The following is a 17440-nucleotide window of genomic DNA, read 5'->3' as shown; positions in this document are numbered from 1 at the left end:
GTCAGAAGATTCTTTATCACAACATGGACAAGGTGTTGACTGTTAGGATCCAGATTCAACTGAATTGTTTTCTGTTTCCTGTCTTTGCCTTCTGTTTAATTTTGTAGGGGGTTGTCTCAGTCTTATCCCCCTTCTCACATGTTGTCTTCTGTGTTTTTTCAAGTGTTTTGGTTTCATAGCTACAATGTCGTCCTTTTGTTTTGTTTTTAAGATTTTACTTATCTGACAGGTAGAGTTAACAGACAGGAGAGACAGGGAGAGAGGTCTTCCATCAGCTGGTTCACTCCCCAAATAGCCGCAACGGCCAGAGCTGCGCCTTTCTGAAGCCAGGAGCCAGGAGCTTCTTCCTGGTCTCCCACGTGAGTGCAGGGGCCCAAGCACTTGGGCCATCTTCTACTGCTTCCCCAGGCCACAGCAGAGAGCTGGATTGGAAGAGGGGCAGCCGGAACTAGAACCGGTGCCCATATGGGATGCCAATGCCACAGCTTCGGCCCCCTTCTTTTCTTTTTAATAAATATTTATTTGAAAGGCTGAGAGAAAGAAATCTTCCATCTGCCTATTCACTGTCTAAATGATTGCAGCATCGCCCAAAGGCAAGAACCAGGAACTCCTTTCAGATCTCCTGTGCTGCATTCCCAGGCTCATTAGTAGGGGGTTGGATTGGAAGTGGAGCAGCCAGGTCTGAAGCTGGCACTCCAACAGCAGATGTGGGCATCGTAAGCTGCAGCTTAACCTGCTCTACTGCAATGCCAGCCCCTATACTTTGTTTTTTTCTCCTTCTTGTCATGTTTATCTCTCTTCAAGTTCCTTTTTTTTTTTTTTTCCTTGTTTTGGACGGTACTTATTGCAGAGACTTTCTGAAAAAAATAGCTGCAATGGCCAGAGCTGAGCTGGAGCCGAAGCCAGGAGCCAGGAGCTTCTTCCGTGTTTCCCATGTGGGTGCAGGGGCCCAAGGACTTGGGCTGTCTTCTGCTGTTTTCCCATAACAGAGCACTGGATTGGAAGGGGAGCAGCTGGGACTAGAACTGGCGCCCATATGGGATGCCATCGCCACAGCGCTGGCCCAAGCTTCCGGTATTCTGGTGGGGTCGAGTGAGTAGTCATTGAGATTTGTGGGTAGAGGAATAGGAGAGAAATGGCAACTTCATTTTTTTAAATTTATTTGACAGATAGAGTTCAACAGTGAGAGAGAGAGACAGAGAGAAAGGTCTTCCTTCCATTGGTTCACCCCTCAAATGGCCACTACGGCAGGCGCTACGCCAATCCGAACCCAGGAGCCAGGTGCTTCTCCTGGTCTCCTATGCGGGTACAGGGCCCAAACACTTGGGCCATCCTCCACTGCCTTCCCGGGCCAGAGCAGAGAGCTGGACTGGAAGAGGAGCAACCGGAACTAGAACCCGGTGCCCATATGGGATGCCGGTGCCACAGGCGGAGGATTAACCAAGTGAGCCATGGTGCCGGCCCCAGGCAATTTACTTTTTAAAAAAGATTTATCTATTGATTAGAAAGGCAGAGAGACAGACATACTTTCCAGCTGTGGGCCCCAAGAGCTGGATCTGGGCCAGGTTGAAGCTAGGAGCCAGAAATTACATGTGGGTCTCCTTTTTGGGTGACAGGTACTCAAGTACTTGAGCCATTATCTGTTGCTTCCCAGCATATTATCAGGGAACTGGATGGAAGCAGAGTAGCTGGTACTGGCACTTGCACTCCAGTATGGGCTGTAGGCATCACAAGCAATGCCTTACCCTACTCTGCCACATACTTGTCTGGCAACTGTTTCTTTTTTCTTTCTTTCTTTCTTTTTTTTTTTTTTTTTTTTTAAAGGTTTATTTATTTATTTGAAAGACAGAAATACATAGAGAGAAGGAGAGAGAGAGAGAGAAACAGAGATCTTCTGTCCGCTGGTTTACTGCCCAAAAGGCTGCAATGGCTGGGGCTGGGCCAGGCCGAAGCCAGGAGCTTGCTCCGGGTTTCGCACGTGAGTGCAGGGACCCAGTTACTTGGACCATCTTCCTCTGCTTTCCCAGGCACACTAGTAGGAAGCTGGATAGGAGGTGGAGCAGCTGGGACTCCAACTGTGCCTATATGGGATGCTGGCACTGCAGGCGGAGGCTTAACCCGCTGCGCCAGTGTCGGCTCCAAAGGCAACTGTTGCTTAAACAGACTTTTTTCCTCCCAAAATTTCAAAAAGATACATTTATTTGAAAAGTAGAGTGACAGAGTGAAAGATCTTCAGGCACTGGTTTCTTCTCCAGATGGCCACAACAGAAAGGGCTGGGCCAGTCCTCTGCCTTGTGGTGTCAGGAGCCAAGCACTTGCGTCATTTGCTGCTGCTTCCCCAGGCACATTAGCAGGGAGCTGGATCTGGAGTGGAGCAGCCGGGAGTCACGCTGGCTCTCCAGTGTGGGACCCAGGCCTCAGAAGCAGCAGCTGAACCTGCTGTGCTACAGCACAGATCCCTCTTCAGCTAACTTCTTATTGTCCTTTAAGTCTCAGCGAAGCATTGCTTCCATAGGAAGCTCTCCCTGATTCATCTGCTCAGGTGTGAGTGCCCTGTTGCATGCTGGTGGCAGTGTGGTGCACCTTCCTGTGGCACTTACAGCTGCAGTTGGACCATAGCTGAGTAACTGCCGTTTTCCCCCGAGACTGCAGATAGAATAATGCCTACTTGTTCGTCGTCATGCTTGCAGTGCTCATCATAATGCTTGCGATAGTGCGTGGCACCTAGTTGCTGCTCGTCAGATGGATGAATAAACAGAAAAATTGACTGTGTTCCCCTTCAGCGTTTTGCACACTTCAGAGTTTTTGAAATTCTGTGATAGAAGCATGTTTACTGTTGACGGGAGGAAGCTTGGAGCATTCTGGAGCGGTGCTTTCCATTTCCCTTTATTGATGTTTTCCTCTGTAGGTTGCTGATCAGCTCTGTGCCAAGTATAGCAAGGAATACGGCAAGTTGTGCAGGACCAACCAGATCGGCACTGTGAACGACCGGGTAATGAGCACGTGTGGGAGGCTGGAAGCCGGGTGCGGCTTGCCGGTGGTGACTGCAGTGGTAGCAGTGCGTGGCTATGTGCATCTGGGGCCGCACGTTTCATGGTGACGGTGACAAGGCTGGCTGGGCGGCAGTGTAGTCAGCGCCTGACCCCTGCCTACTCCCTCTGACTGTGACACGCTGTGGACCTCCTGTCTTTCCCTTTGTGCCCCTTGGGTGTGTTGGGGAGGAAGGTGGGCTGCGGAAAGCAGCAGTCCGTCTTACCAACACCCAGGTCGTGTGCAATGAGAGTGTGAGAGGGTCACAGGTCTGTAGTGTCTTCTGACTGAAAAAAATCATGTAGCTTCTCTAAACTTCCTTTCTCCTCAGTTTTGCCTTTGAAGTGAGAGGGAGGAAGTTTAACTAGAGAGACAGGTTAGGATTGGGTTGGTTACGTGCACGCTTGTTAACCCTCTGCGTCTTCCGCTTGCAGCTGATGCACAAACTGAGTGTGGAGGCCCCTCCCAAAATCCTGGTGGAGAGGTACCTCATTGAGATCGCCAAGAATTACAATGTTCCCTACGAGCCTGACTCTGTGGTCATGGTAAGTTTATTAGAGTACAAAGGAAATACGTCTGTACTGTGAACTTCCTGGCAAAACAGCCATCCTCTTCACGCTAACTGAAGATCGTGTTTGTAAGTGGAAGCCTTTGTCCAGGTAGTGCCTTTCTGACACGGAACGTGCATGCATCGCTCGCAGGCTGCAGAGCAGTCAGCTCAGGTGAGGTGAGATGAATGACTGAAGGCACTTGGAGAAGCTGTAAGCCTCGATGCAAATATAACGTGGTATTATGGCTGCATTTTGGTGACGTTGAAGGAATTGTCTCCCCCTGTGGATCATTCTCAGTGCTTTGGACCTAACCCTAAAACATTTTGGGGCACCTACCATGTTCCATGCACCTCACTGAAAGGATTACAGAGTAGGGGAACAAAGCCCGCAGGAATCACTAAACCATTAAGGGGGATGGGTATACTGGACAGTGTGGTGTGCTGCACAGATCCCATTCCTCCCCAGCGCACACACCAGGACAGAGCATTTACTCCCCCCAGCTCCCAGGAGTGTTGGTGACCAGGAGTTCATGTGACCCCACAGCTGAGAAAAGCTTGCTCTGTGTCTGGTGCAGGCGTTCATGGACTGTGCCCCTTTACTGCAGTCACAGGAGCCTCGCTTGGTCCCGCCCATCTCCAGAGCTTCCTTCTCTTCTGACAGGTGTTCATCTCAAGAGCAGTCCCCGTAGACTGCTTTCATATTGCACCATCTCTTAGAATCTGCTCCCAGGGGAACTGATCTTGGACATGGTTGTTGATAGTGGATGTGTCTTTTTTTTTTTTCCCTCAGGCAGAAGCTCCTCCTGGGGTAGAGACAGATCTTATTGATGTTGGATTTACAGATGATGTGAAGAAAGGTGGCCCTGGAAGAGGAGGAGGAGGAGGGGGTGGGTTCACCACACCAGTTGGTGGACCTGATGGAACAGTGCCAATGCCCATGCCCATGCCCATGCCCATGCCATCTCCAAATCCTCCTTTCTCATATCCACTGCCAAAGGGACCTGTAAGTATTCACCTGCATAAAGTAAACTTCAGAAAATGTGTGACACATGGGCTCCGGGAGTGGACTAAGGAATTGCAGATTGTGAGGAGCATTCAACACTAAGAACATTTGGTGTTAGTTTAGGGATTATATTGTGGAAAAAAATGTAGGGATTCAGAGAGTCTTGGTTTTGGTAATGGAATGAGAAATCTAGAGCAGGAGTGGGGCCCTTTTTTCTTTCAGGGGCCATGTGGATATTTATAACATCGCTCACGGGCTGTACAAAATTATCAGCATAGAAATTAGCCTACTATAGATGGATCCAATTTTGGATTCCGCCTATGGTTGCCCTGACAGGGCCAGAACAAATGATTCCGTGGGCCAGACGTTCCCCGCCCTTGATCTAGAGAGATGGTGTTCCCTTTTCATGTGGGTTTACTGAATATCTTTGGGACCTGTTGCTGTCATACTCACAGCTTTATCCAAAAGTGATTTATGACCACTCATTACTGGTAGAGGAACCTCTTGTCAACAAGAAAAGATCTTTTCCAGTGAGAAAGTCTGATTAGAATTTTCCTTAGTAGAGACTGAAATATTTGGTTGTATAATTTGAAGAATAGGCTTTGGCTGTACATCTTTCAAAACTTAGAATCCCTCTGACCACACACGTCCTTTGGGCTTTTTTTTTAAATGAGCTTTAAAAAAATACACATGTATTCCTGCCTATATGCAAACCTCAAACATTGCAAGTTGGAGGTAGCGTCTTTGATATTGCTTTCTCCTTTTGCAGTCGGATTTCAATGGACTGCCTGTGGGGACTTATCAGGCCTTTCCCAATATTCATCCACCTCAGATACCAGCAACTCCTCCGTCGTATGAATCTGTAAGTGCCTGGGCCTCCTTTATGAGGAACAGGAGAGTGACTCCCCTGAAGAGAAAGCAAATAATGGCTACAGGGAAGGCAAAGTTTTAATCAAATTCTAGTACCAGCACTGCTTTTGCGTTGGGATTTTTGTGTTGCTTTAAGCCTGGGAATGGGGACTGCTAATGGCATTGTTGGGTGCAGTGCTTTGTCTGCAGTTAAGCCAGGAATCAGGAAGGATCTACAGATCTCTTGGAAAGTTGTACTGCCCTGCTAGAGCACTTTTTGTTGTGAATTTTATTTGAAAAGCCAAGAGACGGAGATCTGCCATTCGCTGGTTCACTCCCAAATGCTTATAATAGCTAGACTGGGCCAGTTGAAAACCAGGAGCCCAGGATGTAGGGTGGTTCTCCCATGCAGGTGACAGGAGCCCAAGTATTTGGGGCATCACCTGCTGTGTCTCAGGGTGCACATTAGCAGGAAACAAATCAGAAGTGGTACTGGGAGTCTCACCCCAGGCACTCTGGTAGGGGATGTCGGTATCTTAACGAGCATTTTAGCTGGTATGTAACCAGTTTTTACTAGCTAGGAAGAGAACCATTTTGAGCTGGTATGGTCTTGGTGCTAGAATAGCATAACTAAACCTTAGTTTCATAGGTCGTCAGCACTCATGTAAAGGAAGAGGGGTCAGGTTTTTGTCTTAAGAGGTGTCCAATTAGCAGCTTTCAGCCTTTAGCATTGACCTCACATTTCAGTCTCATCACTGAAACTCGCTCTGAATAACCAGTAGGGTAATGATGTCTTGAACATGGGTGGTTGTAACAGCCTTGTTTCCTCAGTATGTGCCTTTTGTTTCCATCTGATGCTTGACTGAGGAAACATTGTTAACAGCATTGGCTGTGTGAATCATTCATCTTGGATGATCTCCCTGTTCCTGAGCTTGCTTCCTCTTCCTTCCTTCCTTCGGTCTCTCTCGCTGATGCGTTTTACCTCGGACCTGCATTTGTCTTACGCTTCAGTCTTGCATGCACTGAAGCATGGCCTGCAGCTGTTTCTAGGAGGAGGAAGATCTTAGTACTTGAGGACTTGGTTCTTGTAGCTAATTCGGAGGTTTAGTGCTTTCTCTCTGCCCAGAAGGTATAGTGTGTGTGTGTGTGTGTTTTAATGTCATGGTGTGTGAAGACTTTTCTTTCTCTTTGGTTGGTAGTTAAGAGGTCAACACCTGCCTGGTTGGAATATGGTAGGGAAAAGTGCAAAGGCTGGAGGGAGAGTTTCTTTGGAGCAGGTTCTCTTGCGTTTGGGGAACTGCTTTGGGAAAACGGGCTCATGGTACTGTTGGTCCTTTTCCTCTGGTCACAGCTGTTTGTATTTCAGGTTGATGACATCAATGCTGATAAGAACGTTTCTTCCCAGATCGCAGGTGAGTCCGAGTGAGGAGCTTCGAGGCTCAGCGCTGAGCCCTCTGCTGTTGTCCTATCAGCGTTCCTTCCCTAGAGATTTTGTCCATATTGGTGGCTGTCTGCTCACACATTCTGTCCTCTCATAGGCAGGGGCTGGAACCAAACTCAGGAATCTTCCACAAAAATGTTTTCCCCAGCCCCAAAGAATCTGTCAGTGATATTCTTACTTTGTTCAAGTTCTTTTATTCTTGCTACTTTATGTCTGGAAATTAAGTGGTATATTAAAGAGGGGAAATAAGCACATGTAGTTGAGTGAGTGTTTACAAAGCACTCATGGTGACGTACTGTGCACCCGATTCAAAACACGCTGCCAGCACCTCCAGAAACCTGAAGAGATGGTACTTTGTGAAATCAGGGATGGAGCTGCATTGTAGTGTGGTGGGTAGAACTGCGCCTGCGGTGCTGGCATCCCACGTGGGTGTCCCAGCTGCTCCACTTGTTTTTTTTACGACTTTATTTGAGAGGTAGAGGTAGAGGTACAAAGAGAGAGAGGAAGAGACAGAAAGGTTATTTATCCACTGGTTCACTCCTCAAATGGCCATAACTGCCAGAGCTGAGCTGATCTGAAGCCAGGAGTTTCTTCCAGGTCTTCCACCTGGATGCAGGGGCCCATGCCCGTGGGCCATGTACTGTTCTCCTAGGTTCATCAGCAGGGAGCCAGATCAGAAGTGGAGCAGCTGGGACTTGAACTGGTACCCACATGGGATGCTGGCTGCTTTACAGCCCCTTGAGCCAGCATTAGCTGAGGAGCTAGAACTCAAACCAGGCATTCTGATGTGGGTTACGGGCATCCTAATTGACAAGTGATGCATTACATGCCACCTTGAGACAGTTGTTTTATTGAGATGTGATGTGCGTTAAAAATACGTAAGTGTATAGTTTGAGAGCAAGCGAGTGTGTGTGGGTACCCTGGTCAGGGTGTAGAATGCTTCTGTCATCCCACCAAGTTCCCTTGTTCGTTTCCAGTCAGTTCCATGCTGTCCCCAGAAGCAAGCACTGTTCTCATTTTCTTCAAGTTAGAGTTTGAGATATAAATGAAAACATACAATAGATACATATCAGAGGATTACATCAACTAATAGAAATTTCTATTACTTACAAAAATTCCAGCCCCCCGAGCCTTGATGAGTGCTCCTTCCCAGGGAAGCAGCGTTGTGCAGTGGTTCTCACCGCTGCTTCCCTGCGTGGGACAGGAGCAGACCTCTGTGGAAGGGCGTCGGTCTAGATGGCTGCTTTATGGAGCTGGCCTCACGCAGCATGCTTGGAACGCCTGTAAACTTTTTTCTTGCAGTAGGAAAGTGTAGTAGATGGAATTCAGGGGAAATGTACAGTTAATTGTCCTGAGAATGGACTGACCTTTAGAGTTAAGTGGTAATTTGGTAAAAAAATTAACTTTAGTCATCTTAGCTTTTTGGCTAAGGGCTCTTGTGTGCCATTGCTCTGACAGTTGTAACATCATACTTCTCGTCCTAATTAGGTCCCAGACCTAAGCCAGAGCCCTCTGCAAAGCCCCCTGCTAGACCAGTGGAGAACTATGACAACTTCGTGCTCCCAGAGTTGCCATCCGTGCCAGACACACTACCCGCTGCCTCTGCTGGTGCCAACTCCTCAGCATCGGAAGACATCGACTTCGATGATCTTTCCCGGAGATTTGAAGAGCTGAAAAAGAAAACATAGGCCTCTGACAGCAGCAGCTTCCAAGTTCCGGGAGTTGAGACTGAGCAGTTTCTCCTTGTAACAAAGAACCTCCATGAAATTCCGTTTCATCTTAACCATCACCGAGCACACCCTTCCTTGGGGCGCTCTTCCTGTGCTACCAAATTCTGTTGCTTTCCAGTTCTCTGTTGATCCTTAGACTAACACTGGAGACTCTGGCCAGAGACTCCGTGGGCTCCTGGCAGCTTTGCTTGTCTGTCTTCTGTCAGAGGGACCCCACAATCTCTCCTGGCTGATCCCACAGGAGGGTGAGATGAAGCACCGTGGGGAGAGTCGCCAGAGACAGCTGGGCCGCGGGGAAGAGCAGCTCAGGAAGGTCAGCTATGTCGTGAGGCTCAAGCCCTCTACGGCAGGTGTAGGGAGAAGGCTCACTCTGGTGTGAATAGAAGAGAGAAAATGACTCAGGAAGCCACTGGAACGGTTCCTGGAGCTGGGCTCTGCTAGGCACATACACTGCTCCTTGCTGCACGGCACTCTTCCACCTGGATCCAGTTGCAGAGTTTATTTGGGGAAAGTTGAAGCCCTCTCTTGGTTCTGCTGGATTCTCAGGGAGCCCTCCGTGGCCTTTCGCTTCTTCTGAGTGCTGTGTGTCCCTCTCACTAGGGACAGCACTGCAGACACTCCGCGCCGCCCTCCTGCACCCCGGCATGTTCTGGTGATGAGCACTGAGGACAGGCCACATGGCGGGCAGAGGCTGCCAGTCAAGTCTAGGGTGGGCTCCCAGCTGCCTTAATAGATGTACTCAAGTGTCTTGGGTAGTGAGCTGGAATGCCTACAGGAGAGGAGGGGTACCTGTTTTCATTTGAAAACTTTATGATTAAGGGAATCTTCAAAAACTGATCTTGGATCAATTTTTAGTGCCCACGTGGCTACAATTCACTGCTTTCCAGGTGGTTGAGACTGACTACTCCTTTGCCCCCTGGCTAAGGCCATCCTTTCCCACAGGGACAGCCTTGGGGTTGGAAGACATGACTTCTGCTTCCGTGTAGTATATCTGTATATACCTGTTTAAGCAACTTTTCTTTAATGTTTTTGATTGGTTTGTATCTCAGAGCTCAGTAGCTGCTAATAAAGTTAAAGATCCTGGGTCCTGCTTTCTCCACTGTTCGGTCAAACAATGGAGTAACAATTTGGAATTGAATGGAGACTATTTTAAGCCAGCCCCTTCCTGCAGCTCCCTCAGGCTCATCTCCATGTCTGCTGAAGCTCAGATGTGCCACAAGCATCTGACTATTTCTCAGTTGGCAGTGAACTTTCTTTGGTTCCCACAGCCATCCTGCAGCACCGGTGGTGTTTTCCTGACAGTATCAATAGCCACAAGCAAGAACTTGGAGCCATGAGAATTCTGATTCCTCACTAATGTACAGAATTCAGAATAAAGTGTTTTATATGCACCTATAATTTTCTAAGTGCACCCTGAAGATAAGACACTAAGCAGTAATAAGCCAAGATAGCTCACCTTCTAGGACTGCAGTCAGTGCCCACTGCTGTCATGGCTGCTTCTCGGGGGAGGGATTCTGGTGCCACCGGATTCCTAACAAACTCGAGAGCTTCTGTAGCAGCATATCTAGCAGTGTAGTTTCTGTCTGTTGAAGACAAAAGCAGAAAAATGAAGAAATTCAGATTGTTCCTACTGCTGGAGTAAAAGGACCAAAGATAGATTCCAAGTAAATGCACAGGAAGTATTAAAATGCTGTTTCCTTAATGATGGACTGTCAAGCATTGGAGAGTTTCCAGTACTTAACAGTCGAGGGCCAGTTTGTTTAGAGCACGTCACGGTGAGCCGGCTTCTAGGAGAACGGGTGCAGGAAAGTCAACACACTGGGTCTGTGTTCTCACAGGCACACACACAGGTGGTCTTTCCAGTGGCACAGAATCACTAGTTTTCACTCACGGAGCCAGAAGGTTGCCTACCTTCAGGGACTTTCTTTCTTTTCCAAAGGCCATGAGAATAGCAGAAACAAAGAGATTGATGACCACAAGTACCATCAGGATGGCGCTGGCGAGGATCAGGAAGCAGCCCAGGACTGGGTCTAAAGCAATAACCTGGAGAGAGCATAGGAACACCCGAGGAGCTGACAGCTGAGTGTATAAACAATGTACAAGCGTATGCTAAGGCTTGGGATGTGTTCCCAAGAAAGCCTTTATCCAGCGGAAACCAGGAGGGAGGCAGTAAGACAAGGAGAACAGGATTGGGCAGAGCAGGGATGACTGTCAGGGTGTTCCGCTGATTTGAGTAAAACAGTTAAACTGCGGTGGAGCTGTAAATGACTGAAAGCCCATGTGAGTTTTGGCAGTTTGGGAAAATACCCCTAAATATGGAAGCTTCTAGGGGGTATCAAGCACACAGAGAATAAAATGTGTTCCAGTAGGAGGGACAATGAAAACCTTGTGCTGTACCAGGCACCTTCTTCACACAGGAACATTCTAGCAGAATTGAACTGGCTGGGCATAGGAAGCTGGCATGCATTTATTACTTGAGAGTGCTCCCATCCACTAACGGTTCACTCCCCACCAGTGGAGGGCTGGAGCCAGGAGCTGGGAGTTCAATCCTGGTCTCCCACAGGGTGGTAGGAACCCTGGTTATTGGAGCCATTACCTGCTACCTCCCAGAGTCTGCATTAGCAGACCTCAAATTGAAGCTGAGAACCAAATCCAAGTTCTATGATGCTGTGTGTGGGCATATTAATTGCTAGGCTTAACGTCTGTCCCTGGCATGCTTTGTCTTTAAATTATTATTAAAGATAAAGATACTGAGTTCTGTCATTATTTACTTTCGTGTATAGAGATATTTTCTCAAATTTTGGGCCTACTGCAATGGTTCCCATAGCATTCGTGTTTGCTTTTTAAAGGAGTGACTGGTGATCTAGTCATTGTTGCCATCAGGGCACTCCACAATTCAGAGATGACGACTGAGAACACCTCCCCGAAGGCAGTGTCTGACAGTGTTTCCCAGCACTAACCTGTACGGGCTTAGACGTGCTCAACAAACGAGTCCAGGTTAACCAAGTAATTTGGGTAGCCTGAGCGTGATATAAAACTCCTCCTTAGTAAGCTTGCTCCATTTCCAATCTTCATGTCGTACAGCTCCACTAAAACCAGGCATGTTTCATCCGGGTCACCCATGTGGGTACAGGGGCCCAAGCCCTTTTGGCCATCTTCCACTGCTTTCCCAGACCATTAGGGGAGAGCTGGATTGGAAGAAGAGCAGCTGGGACATGAACCGGTGCCTAGCCTACTGTGCCACAGCGCTGGGCCCTGTTCCACTTCTGAGCCTGCGCCCTACTGATAGGAAAGCCGTGGAAGATGGCCCAAGTGTGTGGGCCCTGCTAATGAACCAGCAGTTGGAAGGTCTCTCTACCTTTCAAATCAATAAATTATTAAAAATACAAAGTGAGGAAAACAGGACTAAGTGCTTGAGAAAGCACAGACTTAAAGCAGTGCCCACTCACAGGCTGGAGTAGCCGTAGCACACACAGAATGGCAGAGGATCTAAACACTGGTGTGCAATGATACTCTACAGTATCTTACTCTACAGCTGCCTTCAAAAGCAAGCCCCTCCTTGTTAGAGATGTTTAAACCAAAGAGAATTCTGCAGGGAAACCAGGATTTGTTACCTCTTTGTAGTGAGAAATTCCCATGAGGAGACCAACAACAGTCACCACCGAGTTGACAAAAGTCCTGTAGTCAGAGATTTTCCATCCAAACAGCACGTGAAACTGAATGGGAGAGAAGCTGTCAGTGGGTGCTGCTGTAGTTTGCTCTGTCCCGAGGGGCTTGGTGAGGGGCCCAACACAACCAGGGGAAGGAAAAGATAGGGGCAAATTATTATGCCAGCCAAGATTCCCCTTGTAACTAGTGTTTTCATATGAATTTGACTTCACATCCAGTGAGCTAAATTTTGTCCCCATTTTAGAGGCAAGGAGACAAAATGGGTTCAAGTCCTACTAGTTGAGCATGGGACTTCAGCCAGTTGCTGCTTTCTCTACCACCCTTTCTAAGGAAGCGACTAGTGTCCCAGCGCGGAGCCCCGGGCTTACAACGGTCGCATAGCCAGTGAGCAGGAGCAGGATGATCAGCAGGAAGCCGGTCACCTCGTCCCAGGCTCTGCTCAGGGTTCTGCTGATGACCTGCAGCCTGGCGTCATGATGCAGCAGGTTCCATAGCTGAACCGTGGCCAGCAGAACCAGGATTCCCACCAGGTGCGTGACCGCAGAGTCCACTTGAACTGCCTCATGGAAGTTGATGAACCTGTACCAAGGAGAGCGGACAGCTGCCCAGCATGAAGCGTGTACCCCCACCCCCACCCCCCGTTCCCTGGACGCTCCCCCGCCAGACCACAGCCCCTCTGAGGCCTGTCAGGTTGAACGCCTGGTGTTAACTCGTGCCAGGGGGCGCTGCTGTCCGAGTGGATTTGAGAATATTAGTAAGTGGCCGTGTACTGGAGGCGGGGTTCGGTGCAGGGGGTAAGTCGCTGCTTCGGATGCCATGTCCCATATCGGAGTGCCTGGTTTGAGTCCTGGCTCCTGTTATTCTTACTACAAGGTTTAGAAAGATTTTTAATATTTTTTTTTTTGAAAAGCAGAACGTGAGCACTGATTATCTTCATCTCCAGCACTGCAGCAGGCACGTGGGCGCCCCAGGCAGTGACTTGACTCGGGCACAACGCCCACCCGAGCTCCCTGCTAAGGCACATCCTTGGAGGCTGCAGTAATGGCTCAAGTGCTGGGGTCCCTGCCAGCCACGTGGGAGACCCGGATTGAGTTCCCAACTCCTGGCTTTTGCTTGGCCCAGCCCTCACTGTTGTAGGCATGTGGGGAGTGAGTCAATGTAAAACGAAATAGTGAAGTTCTTTTTAAGATTTATGTACTTGAAAGGCTGAACGGCAGAGATTACCATCCATGGTTCATTTCCCAAATGGAGGCAACGGCCAGGTCTGGGCTGTTGCTAGGAGCCAGGAGCTCCATCCGGGTCTCCCACGTGGGTGGCCGGGTCCAAGCACCTGGACCATCTGCTGCTGCCTTCCCAGGCGCATTAGCAGGGCGCCAGATCAGAAGCAGCGCAGTGGACCCACCCCGGGCCTGTATGGATGGGATGCTGGGGTCCTAAGCAGCCACTTCACCCGCCTCGCCTCGGGGCCGTGAGGCCGTGTATTGCGTTGAGAACGACCCCGGAGAGACCTGGGCGTGTGCGCCCCACCCAGAGACCCCGGATCCGTCCTGCCCGCTGCGCTGGTCCCGGCTCTCCGCCCCTGACCTGAGCAGGGGACGGCGGCTCACCAGCCAGGTGTGCGCACCTGAGAACTCGTTTGTGACCTCGTGTGACGCGCCCACACCGCGGCACCACGAACGCACACGCTCTGTCCCCCTCGACGAGCCCTTCCAGCGACCTCCGTGACCGCGAGCTCACGTGCTGTTCGCATGCACGCGGCCCCAGGAGGACCCGAGCGTCGGACCCGGGGGTGGGCCCCGCGGCGCCGACCTACCTGTCCCGGTCCTGGCGGCGCTGGGCCATGTAGGTCCTGTGCAGAAAAATCTGCCTGAGGTCGAGCACCAGGATGACGAAGCTGACGAGGACGACGCTCGTGTCCAGCGCGTTCCTCTTGTGCGTGAGGAACCTCCACCCCTGCTGTCTCAGCCGCCGGCCCTGGACACGCACGGCGCGGTCAGACGGCCCCTGGGGACACGGGCCGCCAGCGCCACGCTCCTGGGACGCGATCCTTTTCGTGGAGACCACAGACCTGTGGCTTGGGAAGCTTCTAATGGGGTTACCCAAGCACAGGGGGCAGGCGTTTGGAGCAGGCGAGAGGATGCCGCCTGGGATGCCCACGTCCCGGATGAGGGGGCCTGGGCTCCGGTCCCGCTCCCCTCCTGTTGATGTGCACCCCGACAGGCAGCAGGCGAGAGCTTGGACGTTTGGGTCCCCGCCACCCACGTGCAGATGCCCAAACTGAGTTCTAGGATCCTGGCCTCCTGGCCCGGCCCAGGCTGTCGTAGGCATTTGGGCAGTCAACCAACTTTGCCTTTCAAATAAATGAAGCTTTTTTAAAAAATACCGTTTGGCTTAAGATACACAGTCTCTCTGAGAGCCATCGTTCCTGTTTTTGAGAACTTACTCTTTGTTCAGCATACTTTCTTGATGCGATTTTGTAGTAGGGCAATAAAGATACATGGAAAATCAATTCCACAGAACTTTTTTTTTAAAGTTTTTTTTTTTTAATGATTTTATGTGAAAGGCAGAGTTACAGAGGTGCAGAGAAAGATTTTCAATCCATTGGTTCATTCCTCAAATGGCTGCAATGGCCCCAGAGCTGGGCCAGGCCAAAACCAGGAGCCAGGAGCTTCCTCCAGGTCTCCCACATGGGTGGCAGGGGCCCAAGCACTTGGGCTATCTTCCACTGCTTTCCCAGGCACGTTAGCAGGGAACTGAATCAGAAGTGGAGCAGCCGGGACTTGAACTGATGGATGTCAGTGTTACAGGTAGTGGCTTTACCCATTACTCCATAACACAGGCCCCAGAACTTAATTCTTAAACTCTTGAAACTGGTTTTCCGCAAGCCAGGGCTGTCATTGTGGGGTAGCAGGTAAAGTTGCTACCTGTAACATGGGTATTGGGCATAGGTTCAAGTTCTGGCTGCCTCACTTCGGATCCAGCTCTCTAATGCACTTGGGAAAGGCAGCAGCAGATGGCCCAAGTGTTTGGGCCCTTGTACCCATGTGGGAGACCCAGATGAAGCTCTGGGCTCCTGGCTTTGGTCTGGCCCAGCCCTGGCTGTTGCTACCATTTGGGTAATGAACCTGTGGACAGAAGATCCCTCTTTTCCTAACTCTGCCTTTCAAATAAATAAATAAATCTTTTTAAAAAACTTTAATGTCTGCTCTTTTTTTTTTTTAAGATTTATTTACTTGAAAGGCAGAGTTATACAGAGAGAGAATGAGAGGCAGAGAAAGAGCGAGAGAGAGAGGTCTTCCATCCGCTGGTTCACTCCTCAGATGGCCACAATGGCAGGAACTACGCCAATCAGGAGCCAGGAGCCTCCTCTGGGTCTCCCATGCAGGTGCAGGACCCAAGGCTTGGGCCAGCTTCCACCGCTTTCCCAGGCCAGCTGGGTAGGAAGTGGAGCAACCGGGACTCTACCTGGCACCCATATGGGATGCCGGCACTACAGGCAGCAGCCTCACCTGCTATGCCACAGCGCCAGCCCCAATAAATAAATAAATCTTAAAAAAAAAAAAAAAAGTGGAGCAGCCAGAGCTTGCATTGGCACTCGTGTGGGCTACTGCTGTCACAGGTGGTGGTCTAACCCACTGCACCAACACAGCAACCCTGCATCTCGCAAGGTCAACTCACCTGTACGAAGGCATAGTAACAGACCAGCAGATGATAGACGACCTGGGAGATGACAGCCCAGCCAAGGCCCTCCAGTGTCTGCGGGGAAGGCAGGCTGCCCACTCTCACAGAGCCGATCAAAGTCCCTGAGAATCACAAAACGACACTTGGAGGCGGGAGTCTTTAAAACGTTTGCCCTCTTCAGACTTCTGCCTGCGACTCGCCCGTCCCCGATGATCAAGTGGTCTCTCCATGCCACCCAGCGTTTCCTTGGTGACTGCTGCATGAGGTCATGCATACAAAATGCTCAGGGACAGGCTGACTCCACTGAAGCTGGGAGAGCATCCCAGCTGGTACAGGTGTCGCCGAGTTGGAACGGCCGTGAGATCTGTCTCGCGCCACGAGCTCATGAACGCTAAGGTGTATGTGTGAGGGACTTCAGAGTCCACCTGGGAGGACTAGGAATGTCGTCCCTAAGGTCGTGAAAAGTCTCGGGAGCATCGACTTCCCATGAAACCCCACAGCACTGGCACTAAGGTGTCCCCCTGGAGGGAGGAGGGACATCCAGGAACAGGAGTCCCTCCTCCATGCTTATCTCCCGCTCGAATCTTTGGTAGTTAGCAACGCTCAAAACCCTGCGGAGAGCCTCAGGCTGCCCGCTGCTTCACTCAGAAGTGAGACAGGAGGTGCAGGTGCTGGGCACAGCGGTTAGGCCGCTGCTTGCGACACCAGCGTTCCGTATAAAATGAGTGCCTGGGTTTCTGTCTCGACCTCGCTCTTGGTTCCAGCCTCCTGCAAATGCCCACCGTGGAAGCAGTGGTGACAGCTCAAGTATCTGGGTCCTTGCTACCCAGGTGGGAGACCAGGAATGCATTCCAGGCTCCTGGTGTGGGCCTGCCTAGCCCTGGCTATCCCAGGCATTTAGGGAGTAAATTGGCAATAGGATATCTGTGTGTGTGTGTGTCTGTGTGTGTGTGCACACACGCATGTACCATTCAAGTAATTTTTTTTTAAAAGAAAGAAGACTAGAGGAGTGGGCATTTACTTTAGCGGTTGAGATGCCCGTGTGCCACGTTGCTGTGCCTGGATTCAGGCCCCAGCTCCAACTCCTGATCCAGCTGCCTGCTAACCCAGAGCCTGGGAGGCAGTGCTGGCGGCTCAGTGACTGGATCCCCGCCACCCCCTTGCAAGTCCCAGACTGTGTTCTCATGCCCTGGCGCTGGCCTGGCCCAGCCCTGGCTGTTGTGGGCTCTGGGGGCGTGGACCAGTAGATGGCAGCTCTCTCTGCCGCTCAAAATAAGTACGTAGGAACAAGGGCAGGAGAAGCTGTGTGCCCTCGGCAGGTCTGGGGACGTAACATTGCCGCTCAGCAGCAGGACACTGGGGAGAGACGGGCAGCAGGATTGGCACAGACTTCCCTCTGGGGGCAGTGCCTGTGCCAGCGGCCTTCCAGCTCCTTACAAACACCGCTGCAATGACAGTGACGGGGCACCAGTAACCTACAGGGAAAG

At 50.5% G+C, this 17440-nt stretch overlaps 2 protein-coding genes across 5 annotated transcripts in view; one reads left to right on the top strand and one right to left on the bottom strand.

Annotated features, from left to right (window-relative positions):
- Positions 1-9687, top strand: part of IST1 (IST1 factor associated with ESCRT-III) — a 36448-nt gene extending 26761 nt beyond the window's left edge. For all 4 annotated transcript variants that reach the window (XM_070062696.1, XM_008257561.4, XM_051846982.2 and 1 more), the window contains 6 exons: positions 2909-2992; positions 3465-3575; positions 4371-4583; positions 5353-5445; positions 6799-6844; positions 8362-9687. In XM_070062696.1, the coding sequence (XP_069918797.1) occupies positions 2909-2992; positions 3465-3575; positions 4371-4583; positions 5353-5445; positions 6799-6844; positions 8362-8561 (747 nt within the window). In that variant the 3' untranslated portion in view covers positions 8562-9687. The remainder of the gene's footprint in view (positions 1-2908; positions 2993-3464; positions 3576-4370; positions 4584-5352; positions 5446-6798; positions 6845-8361) is intronic.
- Positions 8959-17440, bottom strand: part of PKD1L3 (polycystin 1 like 3, transient receptor potential channel interacting) — an 81954-nt gene continuing 73472 nt past the window's right edge. Inside the window, 7 exon segments of the mRNA XM_051846978.2 lie at positions 8959-10102; positions 10105-10186; positions 10515-10646; positions 12218-12319; positions 12641-12851; positions 14086-14246; positions 15951-16075. Coding sequence (XP_051702938.2) covers positions 10056-10102; positions 10105-10186; positions 10515-10646; positions 12218-12319; positions 12641-12851; positions 14086-14246; positions 15951-16075 — 860 coding nt within the window. The 3' untranslated portion in view covers positions 8959-10055.

Source organism: Oryctolagus cuniculus, chromosome 18 (genome assembly GCF_964237555.1).
Source record: "Oryctolagus cuniculus chromosome 18, mOryCun1.1, whole genome shotgun sequence".
NCBI lineage: Eukaryota > Metazoa > Chordata > Mammalia > Lagomorpha > Leporidae > Oryctolagus > Oryctolagus cuniculus.
This window is presented reverse-complemented; position numbering and strand designations above follow the sequence as displayed.